Source organism: Xiphias gladius, chromosome 3 (genome assembly GCF_016859285.1).
Source record: "Xiphias gladius isolate SHS-SW01 ecotype Sanya breed wild chromosome 3, ASM1685928v1, whole genome shotgun sequence".
Classification (NCBI taxonomy): Eukaryota; Metazoa; Chordata; class Actinopteri; order Istiophoriformes; family Xiphiidae; genus Xiphias; species Xiphias gladius.
The window spans coordinates 9,655,918-9,681,656 of NC_053402.1; the positions used below are offsets into that span (position 1 = coordinate 9,655,918).

The 25,739-nt window shown below is 41.9% G+C and overlaps 1 protein-coding gene across 1 annotated transcript; it reads right to left on the bottom strand.

The window, feature by feature from the left end:
- Positions 1-399: 399 nt before the first annotated feature.
- cacng3b (calcium channel, voltage-dependent, gamma subunit 3b) lies at positions 400-24,219 on the bottom strand. Its single transcript, XM_040123515.1, has 4 exons — positions 24,003-24,219; positions 5,994-6,077; positions 3,149-3,289; positions 400-911 (listed from the first exon to the last, which is right to left on the bottom strand). The coding sequence occupies exons 1-4, from the start codon at positions 24,217-24,219 to the stop codon at positions 400-402; spliced, it is 954 nt and encodes a 317-aa protein (XP_039979449.1).
- Between the last annotated feature and the right edge of the window lie 1,520 nt (positions 24,220-25,739).

A 25,739-nucleotide genomic window follows, 5' to 3' on the forward strand; every position in this document is an offset into this window, starting at 1 on the left:
CACTTACGATACGCTCTTAAACTTTTTGTTAAGTTAAATCCTGTTTCCCCCTTGGCAAAGCCAGGAAGTCAATTTATGAACATAAAATTCATGAACATAAATTGAATGTGCCTTTATATGTAAGGAGTTACAGGTACAACTACAGTGATATGTGGTAAAGTGGAGTTGTGAACAACTTCTCCAACAAAACCAACCCTGCTACACACACTGAATCTCTCACAGGGCTCAGGATTCACAGTTCAAAGGCTAAAAGTTCACAGTTCACAGTCGAAGTTTATCAAACCCCTTTCCCACCCCCGCAACCCTGTGTGGCCACTGCTTTTGCTCTCACTCCCCCTGTATTTCTCATCATCATCCTCTTTGATACTCTGATTGGGTGATATCTGCAGCCAGCACCTCTCAGACAGGCGTGGTCCTGCGGTTGGGGTCCTTGCTGTAGTCTTTAGTGAGTGTGCTGCTCTGAAGGAACTCCCTCTCTGAGTTGAGCAGCCCACCCATGCCGCCGCCTGGTTTGGTGCCCGCGTTGCCCGCCTCGCGTGGGTTCAGCGTGTACATGGGCATCTCAGAGGCGGCAGGCCCCGTGTAGCCACCTTTCCCGAGGGGTGAGGTGTCGCGGCTGGGGGCCTCGGATGAACGCACGCTGGAGCGGCGCCGAAAGCGGTAGCGATAGGAGGGGATGCGGCTGAAGGCGGATTTCTTGATGAGCTCGGTGCGGGACTTGGCTCGTAGCTTGCGGTGCTTCTCGATGAACATGTGCACAGCCAGCACGCCCACCATTTCTGCCATGATGAAGGAGAGGGCGCCAAAGTAGAAGGACCAGCCGTATGAATAGGACTTCTTGCTATCGCTCTGGCCCGGGTCGCCTGAGTTAGCGGAGATGTAGACAATAATTCCAATGATGTTACTGAGGCCTGGAAGGGAAGGAAAGAAAGAGAAAAAAAATAGGAGATTGGAGGGGATAAATTGTGGGTGACCTGCGTGAGGCTGTATTTAGGCAGTGCTTTGAACTAAATGCTAACGTCAGCCTGCTAACATGCTCACAATGACAATGCTTACATGTTGATGTTTAGGAGGATGTTTATCGTATTCACAATCATAGCGTCCCCTTTTGGCATGCTAACATTTGCTAATTAACTCTTTAGCCAGGACCAGAGTGGTGGACCGGCTGACCAACACTGTCATCCAAAGAGCCATGCTGCTAGCATGGCTAAGGCAGTTACAAATGATGAATGAAATAGAGAAAAAAGGTTAGAGAACAGCAGTGACGGGGAGACAGCCAAATGAAATAAAGGAAAGTAAAGAGAGGGGAGCATCGGCGAGAGGGAGCGGAGCTTGATATAAACACTGGAGAGAGTCATTGCACCCAGCTGGACTCTCTTAATCCATATCATTAGTCCAAAATACAGTGTTCATGCAGTGTGGTGGAATGCAAAGAATTGGGGCAATTAGCCAGCTGTAATTAACCAGAATCAGCCCCACCCTACTGTGGTAAATAATTACCAATTTGGCTTCACAAATTTACGACAAATCCAAATGGGACCCTACACATCCCACTGAACAGCAATTACAGCCTTCTGTGTGTCAGGGGCTAGAGCAGAGGCGTGTGTGTGTGTCTATGAGAGACTGTAAGTGTCAGCATCCATCTGATGGATTATGTGTGTGAGTATGTATGTGTGTTTGCTCTCTCACACCCTCACGGTGCATCACAGAGGCATCGTGGAATTCTTGCTGATTGATTAATCAGCTACTGTGTCCAATTTCCACACTCCAGCTCTTCACACAGAGGCTCCTCTGTGTGTTTTAGATGCCTAAAGGGCTCCTTCAACAAATATTTGAGTGCTGCGTGTCCTCTGTTTCAAATGGCTCTAAAGTAACACAACTACACAAACTCATAGACACGTACGCACAACGTAGCCCCTTGTTGCTATCTCAAATGTAGTGGCCATCCTTGTATTTAAATGCTGGCTGCTTTATTGTATTTAACAGTTTTGTCATGGTGACGAACATCAGTATATTTAGATACTACAGCTTGTTACTCAATGAATATAGTCCATGTTGTCCCAAGACTACTCTGTTTATTCCTATTAGCACATGAGCGTCCAGGCTGTGTGGCTATCACTCTCTCTCTTTCTCTTTCTCTTTCTCTCTCTCTCTCTCCCTTCTCTTGTCAATCAGGCTCTCTGTGCTGGACCATCCGCTGTCCTGGGACCTCTCTCCCTCTCCTGGCTGTCTGTTCCTCATTCCAGATGTTTTGGATCTGGATCTTTGTCCTCCAGGGGTCCCAGCTGCCTCTTTCTCTCTCTCCTTCTGTGTGTTTGTTTCCTTCTCTTACACCAACCAAGCACATCATTCACACTTAGACGTGTGAATGATGTGCTTGGTTTTTGGCTCTTATACGTTTTTTCGGTCTGTCCTCTTTCCAGGTTTTCACGGGGAAATGAGGTTGTGTGGCTCTGGTCCTATCTGTTTGTGGCACCTGGAAGTTGCTGGACATCCTCCCAGATTCCCCATATATCATATTCTTCATTATTGTTTACAATCTATAATGCTGTCATTCTGACTGTTCATACTATAAATCTAGTTTGTTTCTCTATTCTGTACACACAACATCTATTCCACGTCTGTCCATGCTGGAAGAGGGATCCCTCCTCTGTTCCTCTTCCCGTGGTTTCTATCATTTTTTTCCATTAAAGGGTTTTTTTGGGGAGTTTTTTCTTGTCCGATTCGAGGGTCTAAGAACAGAGGGTAATGTCAGTCAGTCGTAATGCTGCACAGGTTGTTAAGCCCCTGAGGCAAATTTGTGATTTGTGATATTGGGCTATATGAATAAAATCTGACTTGACTGCAAGCACAAAGAAAATTGGTCACATAAGGGAGATTAAATAGAGAATTTAGCAGTACTTATTTTAAATATGTTAAACAAAATCACATTATAAAAATATCTTGATTCAGCAAAACATTCTTTCTTTTAATAACTCTGAGGGACTCTGGTTTATGTGTAATATAATCAGCAGCTCTTATGTTTTCTCTTTCCTTTCATCAGTGACTTTAGAAAACAACATCAGTACAATGTAAGACAAGAAGCTTAATTGTGTCAATTTTTAATTAATTAAATTCGTAATTATAAGCCCAGCACGGACACACTAACCTGCGGAGACAAAGAAGATTCCTGCACTGAGGATCACGTTGTGTCGGCTCCTGTAAAACTCACTGGCAGCCACACAGAGCCCCCCCAGGAAGAGTAGACCCACACTCATGATGGGGAAGATACTGGAGGCACGCACAGCACCTGTACACACACAGAAAAGAGCGGAAAGACATTTAAAACTGAAAAGTACATTTTTGCTGTGTAAAGATGTTGCCTTTGTTGCTGCCTCCTGATTTATGTTTTGGGGACAGATCTCAAATGCCAACTATATATCAAAATCTGCATTTTTAGTTTTTATGGTGGGTATGAATATAACCTCCAGAGTGTCGGAAAATTGCTACAGATTTGAAAAGTTGGGTAAATATGACGATAGAGATAGCCTCCTATGCGTCTCTGCTCAGTAGATTAAAAGGCAATTTGGAAGATGAGATTTGCAAATGGGGCATTTAAGAAAAAAATCAAAAAGTCGAATACAGGAAAGAAACTGTTACGAATGTGACAGTTTCATTTTATTGCTGACTGGGCCTAATAATGTCTTCACCTCTGACCCTGAAATTAATCAAATATCTACTTCGTGCCATGTTCTAACCTTTTCTTTAAAATCAATATGTTGCCTGTGATGAATGGAATCATTTTGAGGCATTGTTATATTGTAATTCAGGTACAAAAACAAGCTCTCTGAAAATACTGCCATCATCTACTTTGGATTCTATAAATCAATTCAAGTACGATTTGTAGAAAATCTGCTGGTTTGCTTTATAGCACCATTCAGGAGGAATACACATCTCAAAATAGTAGATGGTTCACTGTACTAACCAAAAGGGTCTGTGTAAAAATCATGTTTTCAATATGGAAAGAAAAAAGAGAGTTTGGTTGAGATGGTCAAAATTACTACACTGTGCTGGAGGACAGAGCTAAAACAATGAAAAAAAATGTGTCACTTTACACACACACACACACACACACACACGCACACACGCACGCACGCACGCACAAACACACACAACACACAACACACACACACACACACACACACACACACACACACACACACACACACACACACACATGAGAAACACAAACACATGAGCCAGTTTGCTGCTACATGCTTGACTGAGTCTGAATCCAGAACATGTTAAAGCATTCGGAGGCCTTGCGAGAGAGGGAGGGAGGATGGATGTAGAGGAAAAAGATGGACAAAAACCAAGACAGATGGAGACACATATGCAAGGCAAAATAATAAGTATGAAAGCGAGGCTGCAGTTGCAGTGAAATATTTGCCAGAACCCCATATGTGTGCATGATGTGATAGCATATTGAGGGATATTTGCAAACAGCTTGTTATGCAGACCAGAGCTGTGTGGTATTTTTAGATATGTTTAAAAGCTGATATGTACTTACATGTACATATATGTATATATATGTATGTACATATATCCAGCATATAATGTCTTTCTAATAGTAAATCTGTTTTCTTTACGCCTTTGTCTTATGACATTCCAAAACATATCCAGTATGACTGACAGCTGCCTTGACCAGTGGCGTTGTGCGGCTGAGTGTACAGGCCCCGCCCCTGCAGCCCACACCCCTGGGCTGTATGAAATGCCGGTCACTAGGTCCCTGCACCCCATTGGCTGGCCAGCACTGAGGCCTACGATCTAATTGGTTGCCTCTGGGGATGTTGCTCTGTATTCAGTGGAGCAATGAAAAAGAAGCACAGGCTGAATTTCCTCTTTTTTTTTTTCTTCTGTTTTCTTATTCTGCCCATCTTTACTCTATATTTATTGTGTGAGAAAAAACAGAGAGAGCCCCCTCCTTTCTGTTTTCCACTAAACCACCCTCTCTCTATCTTTGTGGCTGCATCATTTTTAATTCTGTCCTATTACTCTTTTGATGTATCCAGAAATAATTAGGTGCTTCCTCCTCTCCTTTGTCATTTTCTCATCATGGTAATGTTTTTTATTTTCATGCATTTGCTGATAAAACCCAGCATCTGTTTATATATCTTGTTGTCTCCATTATACCCTCCGTCCATCTATCTCCTTCGTGTTTCTGCAGGTGAAAGCTAAACAATACATGCAGGATCTCCCGCCTATCTATTCCTTCTTCACCGTTTTATCCATCTCTTTGCTGTATGTACACAACTCAAAGCTTCTCTCCATAAAAGGTTCTTATTCAAATTGATTCAATTCGTGTTCAGAATGCTAATAGTGGGGGTAAAAATCTATAGTTTGCCCTGTGGTTGATCATTATAGGGGTATGCCAGTGATTTCATTTTCTCCATAAAGTTGAGGGATTTCTGAGAGACACATTATAAAAAGAATGATCACAGTTTAAGCAGCAGAGCCCAAGATATCCCAAGTTTTAGTCTCCATGGTCAAGTTCTAAAACACTGGATCCTACACTTCCCATAATTCAGCTTGATAGTGTCTTTCATTAGACCCTCCCTGCCTGCAAATGCTTGCCTTTTTCAAGCTCTGCGCCCTCTATGATGCAGGCTTTCCGTTAGAAAAATAAACTGTAGTCTCGAATCCCAAGCCAAGATAACCTTGATTGAATCCTTGGAGTTATTTTGTCAGACTTGACAAAGCCAAAGAAGACATTTTAGAGCTGGATTTAAGAACTGAAAAAAAAAATGGAAATAGGTTTGAATAATAAATAATAAATAATAAATTTCTATATGCTTCATTCAGAGCCCCTTGCTGACCTTTGTAAGGGTTACAAGAATTTTGGAACCTAAAGATAGGGTAACAGGCCAGTACCAGCGGAGGCCACCTGCGAAAATGTCCATGTGTGTGTATGCATGTGTACACACGTTGCGTTTGTGTGTTCACATCAGACTTACGGAGGAGGTATTCCGCAGCATCCGCTTCGTAGTCAGCATCCTCTGGAAAGTGATCTATCTTCTTGCACACTCCTCTGAATGTTCCTGCAGAGGAGACACACAGATCAGTTTAGATATTTCTTGTCCAACAAGAGGAAATTCTTAGTAAGTGACATGCTATTTCCTCTACCTAAAAACAAACACACACTGGTCATGCTAATTTGGAATATTATAAACCATGCAGAAAGGTGAAGTCTTGATAAATTCTCAGTGGAAGTCAAGATCAATTTATACTAACTTGTTCTACCCATCATGCCGGTTTTAAGGTTTTTTTTTTCCATAACACCCTAACTGCAGATCAGAATTCTCCAAATTACTTTCTGAGCAATAACCCAAGATTAACTACACAGTTCTGTCCTGTAGTGTAATGAAGTTGTATCTTTTAGCAAAGTGTTGATTTCATAATTCCTCAATGGTCACCGGCATGCCTTGCACTCATTTCTGTAAGGTCTCAAATGAAAACTTATTTTGCTGTTGCACTCATTGTCAGTGCATCAAAATGAGCATCAGATAAATGCATTAAATGCAAGATGTAAACATTTTCTGACGTTATGAAAAAAGCAGCCACCAGCTCTGTTGGCTAGGTAGCAGTACTTACACAGCACCATGATTGTATAGTTTGGGTTATCAGCAGGTTAGGGGTGCAACTACAGTAAAAGCTACTTTTTTTTGGATTGAATTACTCAGCCAGTTATGCTTTTGATTAAACAAGTAATCAGTCAGTCACTCAACTGGATTGTTGGTGTTTTTTTGTCAATAAATAAATAATCAGTCATCTTCTCATATGATTGTACTGCATCGTATCATATTTTCGAAGAGTGAACATACACATCCTGTACACAGACATGAGTATACATCAAAAGCAGAAAAACCAGCGGGGTGGGGGGGGGGGGGGGGGCAGATGATGCAGGGCAAGGCTGTAGCCTTCAGGCTATGTGTGGAAAACACTAATGAAAAGCCTTATCGCATCCGGCACACACACGCACACACACCACTTTGAAGACAAAAAACACACACAGCTACTAAAATACAGATATCAAGTTTACACACGCATCAACCAAGCTCATTAAACTGATACATGAACACTATCAATCACACATGTAAGTAAAAGCCTTAAGCCTTCTGTATCTAGATTGTTTATATCAGTGTATGTCAGTTGGGGTGTGTGCGTGCATGTTTGTAAGTGAGTGTGTGTATTTGTGTTGTATTGACTAGGATGCAGTCTCCTACGAGCATGCTGTGAGTCAGGCAGAGTGACTCATCCTCCTTTGTACAAGACCTCCTCAAACACACAAACACACACACACACACCATATCCCTCAGCATCCCTTATGCGCGTGAAGTGTGTTTCTCTGTGTGAGCATGAACCTACTGTATGTGTGTATGTGTACACTGCATGTAGCTTCATTCCCACCCATCATTCAGTCCCATTTGCACATCGTCAACACCACAGGGAATATGAGAGAGAGAGAGGGGAGGGGGAGACTGAGGAGGGATGAGGGGGAAGAGGAGAGAAAGGAGGATGAAGAGAGAGGAATTGCTGGTTGAAAGAGGTTTGGTGGTAAAACGGCACAGGGGAATTAGAGAGAAATGGGAGGATGGAGGCTGGTGATGAACAAATGAACGATTCAACCTAATTGCTTATTTGCATATCAAGAGGGTCTTTCCAGTACACACACTCAGAAAATCATTCATAAATTGATTAATCTGGCTCACGCAGTCAGAGAGGGTAACTAACCTCTGACTGAAATTCCGATTGACAAAAACAGTAGCCAACAGTCTTTGTGTTTAGATTTAATAAAGTAATATTCTGTAAAATTTTCATATGAATCAAAGTCTCTAGCCCATTGGTTCCTACTGAAGAATTAAATCCCAAAAACAGGTTAGGAGCATATAGTTTCAAGCAATTTCCCCAAACTACTTACTCAAACAGGAAGAAATTTGTGTATTTGTTAGGGACTATTTTGAGACAAGGACTTAGATACAGTTTTTACTCTAATGCAGTGGTTCTCCAACTTATTATTCAAGGTCCACATCTGATTGTTATTCTAGGTTAGAGTTACGGAACGATTCACTTATATCTTTTAAGCAACTTTTAGACAAGATAAAGGCATATTTGCTTGCAAATTCTCTGATGTAACGTTAATGCACGAACTCGGCAGCAACAACACACAACTCTCTTTCCCCAGCAGTTAACGTCGCCATGACAATGATGTCAACGATAGGGAGACAAGCCACACGAAAACCGCATCTATCTGGGGAAGGGATGGCTGTGAGTGATCTCAAGCTACACTGCTTATTCAACATCACTAGCAATTTATTTATCCAATTATTAAGAAAATTTATGTCGAAATAGATAACATTACACTTCATAACATATTGTATTCATAACACAAGGTATGGGCTGGGTCCGGATTGAATTGCCACCCTGTCCTGATATGAACCGAAGCTTTGAGAAGCCATGCTCTAATGAGTATTTCTGGCAGCAAAAACGTTTTATGTGGGTTTGACTCAAAATAAACTACAGTGCCCATGCTCACCGTAATGAAGGAATGTGTCACCCAGTGCAATGGTGTGACTCACTCACTGATGTGTTTTCAATCCTTTTTGGAAAACAGTGGAGGAATAAGCTATAGCGCACTTTAGCTACACACTACTTTTCAGTGGGATCAATCCGTGTTGGTTTTGATCTCTTTATAGGATTTGTTGACAATAAGAAAAGTACAGAATACTGCTCGCTTTATCCTGTAATGTGGCCTCGTTTAATTGGATGATAAAAGAGGAGTCACAGGAGGTAACTGTAACCTTAGATGTTCCTGTTGGACGCATCAAGGTCTAAAGCATCATCTGTCAGAGCTCTGCCTTGTGTTTGCCAGCTCCTGCCTCCTGCGTTTTGAATGGATGGATTTGTATCGAACCATTTTGATGTATAGAGCATCAAATGGCCTCATGGTTGATGCTCATTTTAACGGTATTTCATGCAGTGAAATACCGTTAAAATGATGCACACACACACTCATGAACATAATGGATGGGGTGGAGGGAACAGAGATACATGTCTCTTTTATTTCTCTCTCGGTGGCCTAATTCATAACTGAATAAACACAGTTTAAAGCAGACAGACAGACACACACACACACACACACACACACACACACACACACACACACACACACACACACACACACACACACACACACACACACACTTGCATACACACAGACACCCTCATTAACACACACCTCTCTGTTAGCGTATCTGATGACGTCACACTCTTACTGTCTTGAAAATAAAGATAGCCTGCTAAAAATAGCCTGAACACACACACAAACACACTCAAACACATACACACACACACACACACACACACACACACACACACACACACACACACACACACACACACACACACACACACACACACACACACACACACACACACACACACACACACACACACACAAAACGTCAGGAGAGTGGAGAAGGGAAGACATGCGAAGATATGTAGCCTACAGTATACAATACCTTTACTTTCAAGACAAGCCAGTGGACGGACAGGAAAAGTCCTATAATTAATCTGGAGTGAGCCACATTGTTCGCTGAATTAGGATTAATATGAAAATAGGTTTGGACTTTAGCAGGTAGTTTTCTTACAGCACATTGGATTTATCTGAAGCTTAAAAATGAAAACTGAAAAAAGCCCAAAGACCATTAAAACTTTGACAATTATACCCAAGGCAATAATTACTATGTTGTGCTACTATGACTTCTATCCCCCTCTGGGCCAAACAGCACAACAGACGGGTTTCGGAGCAATGCCATCAACAAGATGTGTGCGCATGCAGGGGGCAGAAAATGACCCAAAATGACTGAGAGCTTATGAGGAGATCAACATGAAAAGTTATTTTTGTGCCTTAAACTGCATGAATCACAAACGGTATGAGTGGAGACTGATCATTATCTCATGATAAACCTGCCTGTTAGCTCAGAGTGTAGAGTTGGCCTCCAGCTCCTGTGATCTGACCAGAGCTCTGGATTTAATGAAGGCTGTGGGTGGTTTTATACTCAAACTGCAAGAATAAATTCCACTTTTGAGGTAAGACACTTCACCCTGTTACTGTGCATTTAACGCTGTTCAATGAATATTGCTAAGGCTCTGTGTTTGACGTAAATGTTTGTAAATGGGAAACACTTCTATATGACAAATGATTGGACAGGTCATATTCCTAAATTTCCAAAATGCAGTTAGTGGTGTTAATGTATACAGATGAACCAAAAAAGACAGAAAAAAACCCCAAAGTCCGTGCCAGCCAAAAATATGATACTGATCTGATGTGCTCAGATTCAGAAAAAGAGGCGGCACTCCAGTGGTAGAAAAAAGGTAAATAACTTTCAACCATCTACTGACATTTAATTTGTCCTCCAAAAAAATCCTGAATTCGTTTTGGGAAAAATGTACATTGCAGCTCTTTTTTTTGAGGCAGGGCGACCAGTTGAAATTCAGTGTGGGAGAAGTACACCTGTTTCTTCATATGAACTAATCTGATCCCAGCGTTACACTTTTGGAACTAGCATCCCGCAGCTATTAAAGGAACTGCTTCTTGAGGGATATCTTCCCTTAGTGGTTGCTGCTTGGGTCAAATTTTGCTTAAAGGTCCGGTTTCTGGTAATATTGACCTGTTTTTAAAGATTTTCCTCTTCAGTAGGAACAAATGGGCTTAGAGCTGAAAGTATTGAGAGTCAGTCTGATGCAAGATGTTGGTTTTGGTCTTTTAATGAAATTTGATGAGAATAACAAAAATCTAAAATATCACCAGTTTTATCATTTGTGTATTATATCGTTTTCATTTGTATGAAGAGGTATCATTGCTCTACCTTTACCAAGGAGATTATGTTTCTGGACCTGGCCACCGCTGAAGGGACAAATCAATTGTTTTTTGGAGCTGTTCCAGAAATATTTTAAGGCCTTTTCATAAAAGCATTTCTCATGAAACATTTCTCATGGAATACTGCACTTTGCAGTCACTTTAGATACTAAACTCTGTATTATGTATTCATTTATACATTTTTTATACTTATCCTATTTGGTTTGACAGGTTACCAACCTAAAGTAGGATAAATATGAACCATGGATGACATTTTTTTTTAACAAGCGCTCCAAAAAGGCCCAATGCAGTAGCTGTCTTAACAGACTGGATCAGCTCTGGATCAACAGAGCAACTGTCAGTCTGCAAATACCTTGTCACCCCCCTGCTTCTACAACCACACATGTGAGTGTATGTGTATGTGTACAGAGGGGGGTCTACATGTATCACATATTGCTCAGCTCCAAATGCTGATATATCTACCTCCAAATGCTGTATCAGTGAGTGAGTCAGTAGCTGTCACATAGGCTTATGTCAATTGTCAGAACCTGCCCATGATCCCATCACGGAGAAACCAGCGCAACAACCTCTACAAACCCGGGCTACAGGATACTTTAGGTTTGCTAACATTTCAACATCTAACTTTTGTTCTATCCTGTTTAATTCTAATTATTTTTTAGGGGAAGTATAGGTCTTGAATTCCATGTCACACAGAAGACCTTTTTTTGACCTGCCAGAGAACAATACAAAATTACCTTACTGAAATGGCGATGAAGCATCACCATTCAACAAAAAACAAAAGCTAATACCTAATCTGCATCACAACACATTCATGAGAATTTTAAAAATGGAAAAAAATATGTGTACGTGCAAAGGGAGCATGTGGCATCTACAGTAAAATCCAATGAAAGGAAGTCAAGTGGATAGTAAAAAATAAATTTCTTCAATATGGACAATAATTGCCCACATTTCCTCTGAAAGAAAATCTGTCTGTTTTGAAAAAAACAAAACAAAACAGATCACTAACGAGACCATTTAAATAGACGCAAACATGTTTGTCTCATTCAAGGTAGGAGAGTACACTATTATTTTTTAATTTGTAATTCTTATTTCATGCTTTAAGAATCTTTAAATTCTTGAAATTTTACTCAAATCTGCACACATTCAAATCTCTCCATGATGGCTCCTTACTAAGATGCAACACAAGCAGGAGATTTTGACCAGCTGTTTGCTGTGGCAGAGGTTACTTCAACGATAAAGCCTCCTCCCCAAGACTTCACGAAGCAACCTTCTCGCTCATAGTGAAGGATCAATTACAGTGCAGTTCCTAAAGGACACTTGCAGTATTAAATGTGCATGGTTTCCTACAAAACATTATGAGGTCTGTGCACAGTAGGATAGATTTCTGTAAGTTAGCTTGACTGCTCCCTATATCAATTGTCTGTTCTGTTTTATTTATGTCAGTTTCACACATAGTTAGAGCTTTTCATGCTTGCAAATGTTTAAGGATCACACGCAACCACACGTACCTTCATTTGAACATACAATAACACTGACATGCTACTTATTTGCACTTAGGACGGACTACGTCACACTGATGTTGTTTTTCTCTAATTCTGTGTGCCTCTACGGTCATGTATGTCTGTTTTTGAGCATTCACGTGTGTGTGCGTGCCTGTGTGGGTGTAAGTATGTGTAGGGAATACATGTGTGTTAAAGACGCAATTGGGTATTTGCTTTGGGTAGGTTGTCTAATTACTACAAACTAATGAACAAATGCATACAAACACACACACACACACACACACACACACACACACACACACACACACACACACACACACACACACACACACACACACACACACAAACACACAGGGTAACAAAATGACGTACATACTAAGATAGAAAAAACACACAAACTACTTTTCTAACACACACATGCACACATACAAACAGTGGGACCATCTATCAGGAGACATTTGCCTCACAAAGGTCGGGGTGGCCCGAGGGTAGCTGCACACAGCCACAGAAAGGCATTATGGGATGCAGCGAAAGGGGATGTGAGTCTGCCTGTGTGTGTCTGTATATTTTATCTCATGTGTCATGAGGTCTAGTTTCTCCCACTGAGCCAAGTATGCTGCAACTGTCACTTACGTATAAACACATGCAGATATGAACATGCACATTCACATGGGCACTCCCTCTTGTGTATTATAAAAACCATGATGTCGTGATAAAGTCCAGAGCACATTTAGAAAAACACACATATTATTATTAATATTATTATTAATATTAATATTAATATTATTATTAATAATAATAATAATAATATTAATAATAATAATTACAACTGTATCCTCAACAGGGTTGTTATGTTGATATATTCTGAATTTCCTTAAATAGTGACCGGGGCCTTTATTTACCTCAACTGCAGAAGGTAACAGGCTTTTATTTTGATCCACTCCCATTTGCCATGTCCAAGTTACTGAATTACGCTGTCAATGAAAAACTCATCACTTCCTGTAACCGTTTCAAATTAGGGCTCTTATTGTGAAACACTTGCAGGCATACTGTATTCAACAACAACTAGACGGGATTAAAGTACGACAAAGCAAAGTGGATCAGAGCGAATGAATCAAATGCCACAATTGTGTCACTTTGAAAACACGTTGAAAATAGTATGATTATATTATTGAATTTGTTCAAATAAAACGGTAGAAATAATGTAATTAACTGGCATGCATATTATATGACAGGCACCAGGAGTTTATCCACCCTTGTTTTTTACCCGGCCTGTATTTGGGGGCTGGCCTTTTTAGTGTCGACTACGCCCACAGCAATTATTGAAGTCTGCCGGTTTTTATTTTATTTTACAGTACATAACAGTTACGTTACAAAGACCAATTTTTAAATGCCAAAATCAATCATTTTAATAGATAGATAAAGCCAGAAGTATTACAGCTTCCATGTCTGAAAGGGCTCTTAAGATAGAAACAATGTTGCGTTCACACACACACACACACACACACGCAGAACACAACAAACACATTTTAAAATTATGTATGAAAACAGTAGCACAGCAACTCCGAGGGCTAAAAGATGAGATGTAGAGGAGAAACACTTTCCATTTCACTGATGCCTGACTAACTGTTGGCTATTCTTAGAGCTACAAACACCCTTTTATCATTTAGCTTTACCCTACATCTTACTTTCTCTTTTTGCACCTCTTACCTTCTTTTCACTTTCCTCAATCACTCCTTTAATGTCTTATATTGCTAGTTTTCCCTGATCAGCTTGCTTCTTTGTTGTCTGCTTTTACAATATCAAACAACACGTCACAGTACAAAATCAGCACAGGTTAAGCTTTCTCTATATTGAAGCAGTCATTTCTCGATCAGTTATACAATGGACATTAACATCAGACTAGTGTGTCATAATATCAAGTTTGACAACTCTGACCAGTTAACATACCGCATGATTTCAATTAAAACATAAATATACAGTAGGTCTACTGTATCAGTCTAGTTCTACTTGTGAAACTACATGCAAGTAATGCAGTGTGCATACTAAACAGTGAAAATATTCCACTGGAAAAAATAGTGCCTGAATCAAGGTTAAAAAGGAGACAAACACAAACAATGCTGTGTGTCCAGATGCCCCCACGATTGTGATGAGCTGGTCATGAGATGCCAGCTGTTTGTCCTTGATCTAACTCTCTCTCTCACTCTCTCTCTCTCTCTCACACACACACACACACACACACACACACACACACACACACACACACACACACTGAAAACACTGAAACACTATAAATAACGAGGCCCTTGCAAAACAACATAGACAAATGAAATAACAATTATCAAACAAGAGTGCTCTGTCTAACACGTACAGTATAGTACAAGATGGGCACATTTTTGACAGATAGGGTGAAAAATGCAGTTATGCTCTCACAGAAAAAATGTCTGTCAAATCCGAAATGTTTGACTGATGTGATAGCAAGTTTATCTTGATCAGGTTTACTTTCAATTTATTGGGAGAGCTTTTTCGTGCGTAAAAACTTTAGCAGTTTGGGCAAAATTTAACTCACGAGCACAACCTTAATTATAACAGAAACTTCTAACGTTCTCTCTGAGTGATCAATTTAAAAACTAAATATAGCCGAAATCACAGCACAGCTGCTGTCTTTAACTTATGTGTATATATAGTAATTCTCACGGATGACGCCACGATTATAAAATCCGGATTTTATCAGTGCAGAGCAGCAGCTCGGAAATGGCTTGGAAGTGTCTGCTGGTTAACATGTACTCTTAATGGGCCGCACTTAACTTTTTCATACTTGTTCCGTTTTCTGAGAACAGAAACAGACAAACGTGTAAATGAGAATAGCTTTACTGGGAATTAATGCTGTACTAAAATACTGTATATGTGAGCACAGACAGGAGGAGAGAAGCAAACAGATAAAGGGCGGTCCAGCCATACACTACTTTTGACCTAGTCTTGTGAGCAGGTAACTTTTACCATGTTCAAATACTTAATTTAACATGTTAGCAGGCTAACATTTTTAAATTGGCACTAAATACAACCGAGGCTGATCTGCATTTTGTTAAACTGCAAGGAATTTTGTCATAAACCAAAGCGTTGGAGAAATTCAAATTTTGACCTAATGATGGTGCTAAATGGAAAGTTAGGGGATCACCAAAGTGATTACACTTAATCCTGAGAAAAACATGAATGTGTGTACGAAATTTACAATCCATCCAATAGTTGTTGAGACATTCCACTCAAACCCACAAAGATCAACACAGTGGTGCAGTCAGAGACAAAGTCAAGAGATCACCAAAGTCATTAGGAAGCATCACGGCTGAAACAAACCAATGTTGACTGCTGGTTGGAAACGGATGCGAACAGTGGTCCTTGTCAGAATCACTGAATTTGTATGCTCCACTATGTACCTAAACTCCTCCTTATGAGGGTTACTTCTTCCCTTGCTGAGAGAAACTACAATAATAATTTGTCAGGTCATTTTAGGCATTTGAACAAATGGCCATTGCTGTAGTATTTCTGAAGAAGCCAGCCTTGCTCCCAGGGCGAGCTGTCCCTAATCATATGGTGTGTGGTCCAAGAGCTGCATGTGAGAGGCCTGTCTCAACACAGCCACATGCACACACAAACGTATACACTCAGAATATAAAGGGTTTTGTCAACTAGAAAACAGAAGAGGAGGGAGTGAGCAAGGGAGCGGAAAGGAAGTTGAAAAGCAGAGCAAATTGGACTGCTTGTTTCCTCAGAGCGCCTCTGACAGCTCAGTGTGGGTGACTGTGCCTCTTCCTCTCTCCCTCACTCTCTCTCTCTCTGTCTCTACCTCTCTCGCTCTCTCTGATTACCTCGTTCCAGGCAAAGGAGAGAGAAGACAGGATAGACGGAAAGAGGGAGGAAGAGAAAGAGGCTAGTTTCCACGGTGATGGCTGATGAAAGAGAACGAGACAGGTTCTGCTTGGTTGCACACCTCTCCTCTTTTTCTCTCTCTTCTTTCTCCTGTTTCTCAGTCTGTTCTTCCTCAAATCCACCCATGTTTCTTTCTCTGTCTTTCTCCAAAACATCTCTCCATTCCTGTTTCAAATCTTCTCATCACCCCTCCTTTACTCTCTACTCTCATTTCCAAAACATCAATTCATCCCTACCAATCTCCCTCTCATCCTCTCTCATCTCCTCTCACTTTTATGCAGGCTTATTTCCAGCATCTGCCTACACTACATGGCCAAAAGCATGTGGACACTTGAACGTTACAACCATATGTAATGGTTAAACATCAGATTTCAGAACCATGCACATTCACTCCACTGTCCTGGAAAAACTTTCCACAAGTTGTTGGAATATGGCTGTAGGGATTGATTGCTCCCATTCAGCACAAGAACACTGAGGTCGAGCGCTGATGTTGGGTGATAAGGCCTGCGTTCCAGTTGAATGTGGATGAGATGAGGCCTCTGTGCAGACCAAATTCCTCCACACCAAACTCAAGAAAACCCTCTCTTTATACGGTATACTTTGCTTTGTGCACAGGGGCAATTGCCATATTGTAACAGGAAAGGGCACTCCCCAAACAGTTTCCACGAAGTCGAAAGAACTCTAAGGTCTAAAATATCACTTTATGCTATAGTATTAAAATTTCCCGTAACTGGGATTTAGCGATTTAGCACAAACCATGAAAAACAAACTCGGACTAAAACCACAAAAAGGTATGGGGAAAAGGGTCTCCACATCCTTTTGGCCAAATAGTGTATCTGTCTTCACCCTGTTGTTGTCTTTCTTATCTGACTTCTTCCAAATACCCCCCCCTTTTCTTTTTTTTTCTTGTTTCGAAACTTCATATTCAATTTGGCCCTACTTTTTCTCTCCTCAAACTTTTTCTTCTTTTTCTTTCACTCCTTCTATCCATCTCTCTTGCCATTCCACACTTCACCATTTTTACTCCTGAGGCACAATCACACTTTACATCTCCTGTTATATCTCCTCCCCTCCTCCCTTAACTCCCCCCCCCTTCGTCCTCATCTCCCTCCCTTTATACTTTCTTTTAAAACATGGCTAAATGTCCCTCGGCTATGGGTAAAACTTACCTTCCCACTTTCCAAGGCCTGGAGTATTTATTTCACATTCTTTTCCAACCTGTGTAACAACTCGTTCTCGTTTAAAATTTTCAACACAGGCCTGGTCAAACACAATCCATACTCAGCTGATGTCCATCCTTTCTTATCCCCCTCCTGTTAGACATTATCACTTCTTTTCAACTTCTCCATTCTTCCCTTGCACACTGTCTTCCCCTGCTCACTCTTAGGATGTGGACTGATCATATCTGACACATGGTTACTATACATGCTGCCTTCCTTTGTCTTAGTCTCCTTTCTACAGCCTTTCTGTCATCCTTGTTCTTTCAACCTGTCTTCCGCCATGCCTACTCCACAGAAAAAGATGGATATTTGCAGGCCTATCAGGACTAACCACACTGCAGAACGTGAAAACATTAAAGGAATACTTCGATACTTTGGGAAATACACTTATTTTCTTTCTGCCAGAGAGTTAGATGAGAAGAGCAAAACTAATCTAATTTCTGTAAGCTTAATAGGAAGCTACAGCCATGAGGCCGTTAGCTTACCTTAGCACAAAGGAAACGGGGGTAAACAACTAGACTGACTCTGTCCAAAGGTAACAAAAGTCGCCTACAGCACCTCTAAAGCGCACTAATTAACATGTTATGTATGCTGTTTAATCTGCACAAAAATCAAAGTGTAAAAGCAAAATTTTGCTGTTTTATGGGGGGTTGTGTGCTGGACTATTTCTTAACTGGAAAATGTTGTTTTCACTCTTTGGTCTTTGAACAGATTCAAAACACGAGATATAATGTGTTAATTAATGAGCATTAGAAGTGCTGCGAGGTGGAATTTGTAACCACTGGACAGAGCCAAGCTGGCTGTTTCTCAATGCTTCCAATCTTTATGCTAAACTAAGCTAACTGGTTGTTGGCTATAGCATATATATTGATCCTCTCATCTAACTCTCAGCCAGAAAGCAGATAAATGTATTTGCCAAAATGTTGAAGTATTCCTTTAAAGAACATCTTCAAAGTCACCCCACCTCCATTCCATCCTCTCCTTCACTCTTTCATTCCTCTTTTCATTACCTCTCTCCCTTCTCTTTCTTATTCTTATTATCATTTAGACAGACCCTCTCTTAATCTATTCCCTATCCTCTCCCGAACACTTCCTCTTGCCCCTGTTTCTTTACCTTTGTACCTTTTTCTTTGTACCTCTCTGTCAGCTGATTGTTTTTATTCCAGGCACGGTCAAACACCGTACATCTTTAATTAATGCCTATCTCCATATGCAGTGATCTCATTTTTCACTCTGTCCTTCATTCCTTCCCCCCACCTCCCGCTTTCTTCAGCCTTTCCTTCCTCCCGCAGACACCTGGGAGATCATTTTTGTTTAAAACCCTCTTCCTTCTCTCTATTACCAGGTGATCATTTAGATCCCCGGCGTGGTCAAACATTCCCTAGAGATTCACCTGAAACTGAGGCCATGCCCAACTCATCCATCACTTTCCACCCACCACCGCCCTCCAGCTCTCTCCCCTGCTTCAGCCATGCACATTCTGGTCTCTCCTCATTCATGCTCTGTCTCCATCCTCTAGCTTCCCCCTCCAAGCTTATCATTTTCATTTCCCGGTATTCTCATGCTCATTTATCACAGGGGGATCTTAACACCTCAGTACACCTGCAGAGACACAAACACTCACTGCAGGCAAGAAATTCCAACCTGACCACACACAAACCATCGGTGTGTAGAGGCCCACACAAATACTATGATACATTAAAGTGCACGACGCTTGACATAGACCTTATTTAAACATGGTTTTAAAATGTTATTTGTATTTGGACTTGGTACCTTAATATAAACAGGCCTTTAAAATTTTCCTGTAAAATCCTACCTGGATTTAGCTGAGATTTTTATTTTCAAGGGAGTCCACTAACTCTTGTATTTTCTGCGTTCCTGCAGAGTAAATATGTTGGCATGTTGTCTTTTTGATCCAGTCTTTTCTCTGGGAAGGTGTGAATTTATTCACTCTGCTTTCAGTGTTTATACAATATATGTAATGTCAAGTTGCTTTAAATAAGTGTAAAGTGAAGATATTACTATTTTTTTTTACATTTAGAAGATTATGTTTTATATATTTCCATCAATAAATCTGCTAATTATAAGGGATAATTAGTCTGTGTGGCTTCCAACACTAGTGTTTCCTGCTGAAACCATGTTGGCTAGCATGGATCATTCAATGACAATCCTTATGTTGTTACACAGGCACAACGAGCAGGTAAGTAAGAGAGATCATGTAAATGCTTTATTTATCTACAATTGCAGATGTATATGTGGCTTTATGTGGCAAACATTTTTCTAGAATAATGTATTTGTGTTAATTATTTATTCACAATTATGAGGGTGTCTCTTTGTATTTTAGTGCATATCATGCTCTCTTCCCAAACTGGACTTTATCTGGGAAGGCACAGAAAGCATTTAACCAGAGAGACCCTTTGAATGCTTTATTTCTCTGTAATTGAAGGGGAGTTTTAGCAATAAATTGCTGAAAGACTGTCCCTGGTCTTGATATATATGTTAGGTTGTAAGAGCTGTCATACTTCTCAACAAACACGATACATCCCAGGTCAGGGGAAATGATGCTGCTGTGTGAGCAGTGCTCATTTTTCCTACGCCAAGAAAGGGCTTGTCTACTGTTTTTTTGCTGGTGATCTTAAGAAAAGTGGAAGAGGAGGACTGAGGTGAGATTTCAGTGTTTTTTTTTTTTGTTTTGTTTTGGTTTTAGCAATGTGTCCCAAACTGTACACACTGAATTCACAACTGGCTGAGAGCCGTTCACATTGTGAGCCAAAACTTCCAGTAACACACATTTTACTTTATCCTGATAAGATATCCAGGTAGAAATTTTATGATAATACCACGCGTAAACAGGGTCAGCCCAATTACAGAAAACTTTAGCTCCTTTGTGTCGATGTTTAAAGCAAAAAAACATCTTCATTGGATGATTCTCAAGGCTTTCTTCCTCTCTGCCCATATTTTCACTTAAATAAACTCTACCACTGGAAAATGTTCTGCAAGCTGTATATGCAGCGCTGTACGTATGCATCACTGCTCTGTGTGCACTGTAAGAACAGTGCACACTCGACCCCCCCCCCATTCACTCACTCTCTTATGTCGGGCAGAGTACAACCCACATGTACACCAATCAGAGACATCCATTTCCTGTCAGTTTATGAGGTGTGTATGAATTATAAAACTGTGACAACCGGGACTCAGGAATGAGTGAAGTGGGGATAAGATGGGCAGAATGAGAAAAGAGATAAAGGATGACTTATTCACTTTAGTTGTGTTATTGTGTATGTGTGCCTGCATGAGTGAGTATACGTGCATCTCCAGGTTTTAGTGTCTCTCTGTGATCCCGTATGTGTGTGCCTGTGCGTGCGTCCACGTGTGCATGCACTGACATTGTGCTGACATTGTGTTAACTTGGCGTACTGCTCCCACAGCTGTGCTTGTTTGGTGGCTTGGGAATATCCCAGAATTTGACTATTTATTTTTTCAATTACAAGTGTGTGTGTGTGAGTGTGTATGTAAATGAGAGTGTGTGTTCAATGCAGCCTTATACCTGCGCCATCTGGCCTTGTAATAGACTGCTATGCCCCCAAGAATGAGATGGTTATGTCTGGCTGCATCAGACACACAAAAACACAAGCATACACAAAAGGCACACACACATGTTCCTACTAGAGGCAATGTATCTTTTTAATGGTAATTGAAAAACAAAAGTTTACTTGCCCCTATGAGGAGAATTTTCAGAGGATCAAAGTCAAATTACTTTCGGTAAATGCGTCAAGTGATAACGAAGCAAGGGATAAAAAAACTACACTTACTGTGAAGTTTCACCCCACACAGGTGACTTACCCTCAGTCTTCAAAAAATAATCTAACAATTTTGGAACTATGCTTGTTTGGTGTCTTAGAAGAAGCTAGATGAAAGGAGTTGTATCAGTTTCATCTTGGTGTGTACAGCAGCATGTTTGACCTAGCTTAGCATAAGAAAAGAAGCAGGGGAAAGCTATGAGTCTTCAAAAAGCCCCCAAATTGTCTCACAAGAGGTTTTGTCTTGTTAGTTAGCATGCAAGCCAGAAATACACCTGTAATCAATTGGGCTTTGCTCAGAGCTATGAATCTGCAGAGCAACAGGTGCCGCATGTGGTCAGTGGGTCCAGCTGTTGTGGTCAGTAAAACTGCTTGTTAACTGACAGTGTTTTTAGCTAACTAGCTGCGGGGCTCTAGGGGTGGCAACGTCAGTAGGTACACCACTTCGGTAGAAACTGAAATGTCTCTACAACTATTTGATGGCTTGCCATATGTAAGTTGTACAGACATTAATGGTTGGACGATGTATCCTACAGACTTTGGTGAGCCCCTGACTTTTCCTCAAGGGCCACCAAAAGGTTGACATTTGTGGCTTTGAGTGAAATGTCTCCCTAACTATTGAAATGATTGACATTAAAATTTGTTACACACATTTGTGTCCCCCTCAGGATGAAATGTAGTAACTTTGGTGATCCCCTGACATTGTTCTATCACAAAACTCTGCTTTTGAGCTCAAAGCACCACTGTGCCTTAATAGAACCAGACAGATTCACTAGCATGGATGTAGACGCTTAGTCTTGTGATAAATACATAAGCTACAACTTTCAGAAATGGCAGCTGGACTTGTCTTTGTGTTGAGCTAGACTCCACCAATATCAGTATTCTAATTTAATTTGTGATAGTGAGAATTCTGTGTAAGAGAGACACAAAGTGGAACGAATGGGTGTAAAGTCATACCAGGGTACACACACACACACACACACACACACACACACACACACACACACACACACACACACACACACACACACACACACACACACACACACACACACACACACACACACACAAATTCACACATTTCAGAGATTCCCCTTGCGAACCACAACCACAAATTTTTGCATTATCCTCAGAATAAATCCTATTGTGAGTTTTCAGTTTTTGCTCACTGGAGATGGTAGATATGTTGCAGTGAACATATCTGGTTGCTGACAGTGTCAGCAGCTGTTAATATGGGATACTGCCGCCAAGCAAGTTGTGACACTTACAGTACAAAGATGACCAAATTTCAACAAAGATCTGCCAAGAAGGCTTCTTTAGAGCCTTCTTTAGTAAAACTTTTCTAGGTTTCCATTTGACTGGAACTCCACAATGGAGACAAGTGGTTTGAGCATCTCTGCTTCCACAGAAAAGGTGGAAAGAGATAGAGGACAACATGCAGCCAAGGTCAAAGCCCAGACTCAAATCTATGATCCACACACAAATGCGCGTGAACACACACACACACACACACACACACACACACACACACACACACACACACACACACACACACACACACACATACACACACGTATGCAGTATGTTATTACAGTATGATATTAAAATCCTTCTGACTGGCAGCAGTAGCTACAAAGTTAGCACTAGTGATACATTCATACGAGTGAAACTGTATTTCTTGTAAGAGGAGCTGGGTGTGGGGTATTGTGGTTAAGGTAAAAAAAAAAAAAAATAGACCTAACCTCCTCTCCAGAAATACAAAGTCAACATGTTTTCCCACAACACATTATTCTCAATATTCTCAATGGCCACTGTGCATCTTAAAATCAAACTGTTATGATGAGAACTAGGAGTTAGGAGTCGACAGTTCTCTCAACTGTGGTGGTTGCCAAATGGACGCCTGATCATAGCACCACCCAGGTTACGGCATGCTGCCCAATTTTGTATCTTCTGGCTCCTGACAGCATGACCACAAGATGGCTTCAAAAGGACAAATTCCTAACAATGCTCTCTTCAAGAGTCCCAGCAACAGTGTGCAGATCCAGGTACTTGTTAGTGATGCCGCTGCCTGGCTAATAACACTGCCAGCTGTGTCTGTTTCTGCCTGTTAGTGCGTTATTTGCACCTTCAGCTATGCAGCGTGATGACGACCAAACGAGAGCAGAACACTATTTTATTCTATTCTGTGGCAGAGCAAGGGATGCAAGAGTGAACTCAGGAAAGGAGAGCTTCTTAAGAACTGAGTTAGAGGGATTACGGGATGCTGTCACACACACAGAGGCAGATACACAAACACACGCAGGCACACACACTTGGCACACCAATGCTCCTCTGGTGTAAGATAGACAGAGGCAGAAAGTAGGAGAGACAAGATGTGTGTCTTACCCTATGTGTGTGTGTGTGTGTGTGCGAGTGAGTGTGTGGAGAGGCAGGGACAGAGAAAGACTAACACACACATGGATACGCACTGGGAAAAGAGAGAAAAAGAGACAGCTACACAGACAGAGAGAGAGAGAGAGAGAGAGATGTTTGCGCACGCGCGCACACGCACGCGCGCACCCACACATCCACACAGAGGCAGAGAGACAGCTATAAGAGAGAGACAGGCAGCCAGTCTGTCAGACTGATCACGTACCTTCCAGACAGCAGGTTCGCCAGAGGCCGGAATGCGTCATCACCTCCTCGTTCTTGCGGCTCGTGTCGTTGTCGCCGCTGCTCTTCACGCGGCAGACCCCGCGCGAGTACAGCCAGTAGTCGGTACCAACGGCGATGGTCATGAGGCTGAAGGCGGCGAACGCGCCCACCGTCGTCACGAGCATCTGGACGCCGCGGTCACACATCAGCATCTTCATATAGGCGGCTCCTGTTTGTCTTAATCTTTTTTTCCCCCCCTCCTCTCTTTTAGATTCAGCCTTTTATTTCCTTTTATATCCCGCGAGACTTGGGAAGTCAGAGTGAGGGGTTCAACAGACAGGTACTTTAAAAGAAGAAGAAGATAAAGAAGGAAATAGGTAAAAGGTGGGAATTTTAGAAGTATGGAGCGAAAAATGTAGGACTCGGCTGCCTTGACCGCTGAGTTGACAAGAGGCTCGTGGCAAAGGGCGGGAAGGTGGGAGGGCGGCACGTCACTTTCTCGCGCATCAAAAACCGGTTTTCAGCAGCATCCCTCATACAAACGCGCGCGCGCGCACACGGCGGGGGTTTTTGACGGCCACCGGTTGTCCCGAACTACCCGACACTGCCCTCAGTCAGTCAGAGCGGAGGGTAACGGCGATGCCCCATTCTGCCTCTCTTCCCCGCCTGCCCGTTGATTCCGTCGATTTGTCCCCGGGATAAGCAGGGCGAGCCGCGTTAGAGCCGCGTTATCCACCAGTAACCGGAGATCTTTTCTTCTCCCTCCTCTTCTTCTTTGCTCCGTTTTCCCCTCTGTCTCTCCTTTCTCTCCTCCTCTCCTCCTTCCTCCCCTCCTCCCCTCTCAACTTCTGGCGCTGCTCTTCCCAAAACAGCTCCCTTATTAATCTGTTAACTGTTAACAGCCAAGGTCTGCACGGGGGGACTCCATCTTTAAAACAACAACAACAACAACAACAACAACCAAAAGGGGGGTTAGTTTTGTTTTCTTGACTGGTGCGAACACACGGCGTATGTCAAGAGAGGGGATTTTTAAATGTGTTCCCGCGGTCACAGCATTGTCTAGGCAGCTCGCCCTGAACTCACCGCTGGGTTTCCTGACCGCGGAGAGATCTCCTTCGACGGTCTCTCATACAGCAGCGCCACAATGTGCGGCGGTACAGTGGACTTATCCTTTCTTTTCTTTGGTCCGGGTTCCTGGACGGGCGAATGAATAAAGCCCATACGTCAGCTATGGAGAGAGAGTGGACGTTGACCGAGATCCGTTGTGTGTTATCCACTCCGGCTGTTGAGTCACTGACATGTTTTCTTTTCCTCTACTCGATGTCCAGAGTATAGGCTACAGAAAGTCGTCCAAACACACAGTCGCTAATAGTAATAATAATAATAATAATAAACAGGTTAACTATCGATTATCTGCAGTGGGGAGACACGCCAGAAAGGGTATTTAAATTAGGCTTTAATGTTGCACCCAAAACGAGACCAAGGCGGGATGAATCAATTGTCTCCTCCAAAACAGCCGTCTTCGCTCTCTCTCACCGCCGAAGTTCAGCCACAACCGGGACAAACCGGGACAGACCGGGCGAATAACACGCCTGCTGATGGACCCTGTAGGAGAGTTACACCCGCCTGGGTTTGCTCCCGAGAAACGTGCCCGTTGGTGCAAATGGAAAGAAAAAAAAAAATGACAGCCGTCGCCCCCTCCTCCTCCTCGTCCTCCTCCCCCTCTTCGTCTTCCTCC

Excerpts from the sequence above, each read along its gene's own strand:
- cacng3b (XM_040123515.1), bottom strand. The coding sequence starts at position 24,219 with ATGAAGATGCTGATGTGTGACCGCGGCGTCCAGATGCTCGTGACGACG. Across the intron at positions 3,290-5,993 it reads TGCTGCGGAATACCTCCTCC|GTGCTGTGCGTGCCTCCAGT; the intron begins GTAAGTCTGATG and ends GTGTGTGTACAG. Across the intron at positions 912-3,148 it reads AATCTTCTTTGTCTCCGCAG|GCCTCAGTAACATCATTGGA; the intron begins GTTAGTGTGTCC and ends CTTCCCTTCCAG.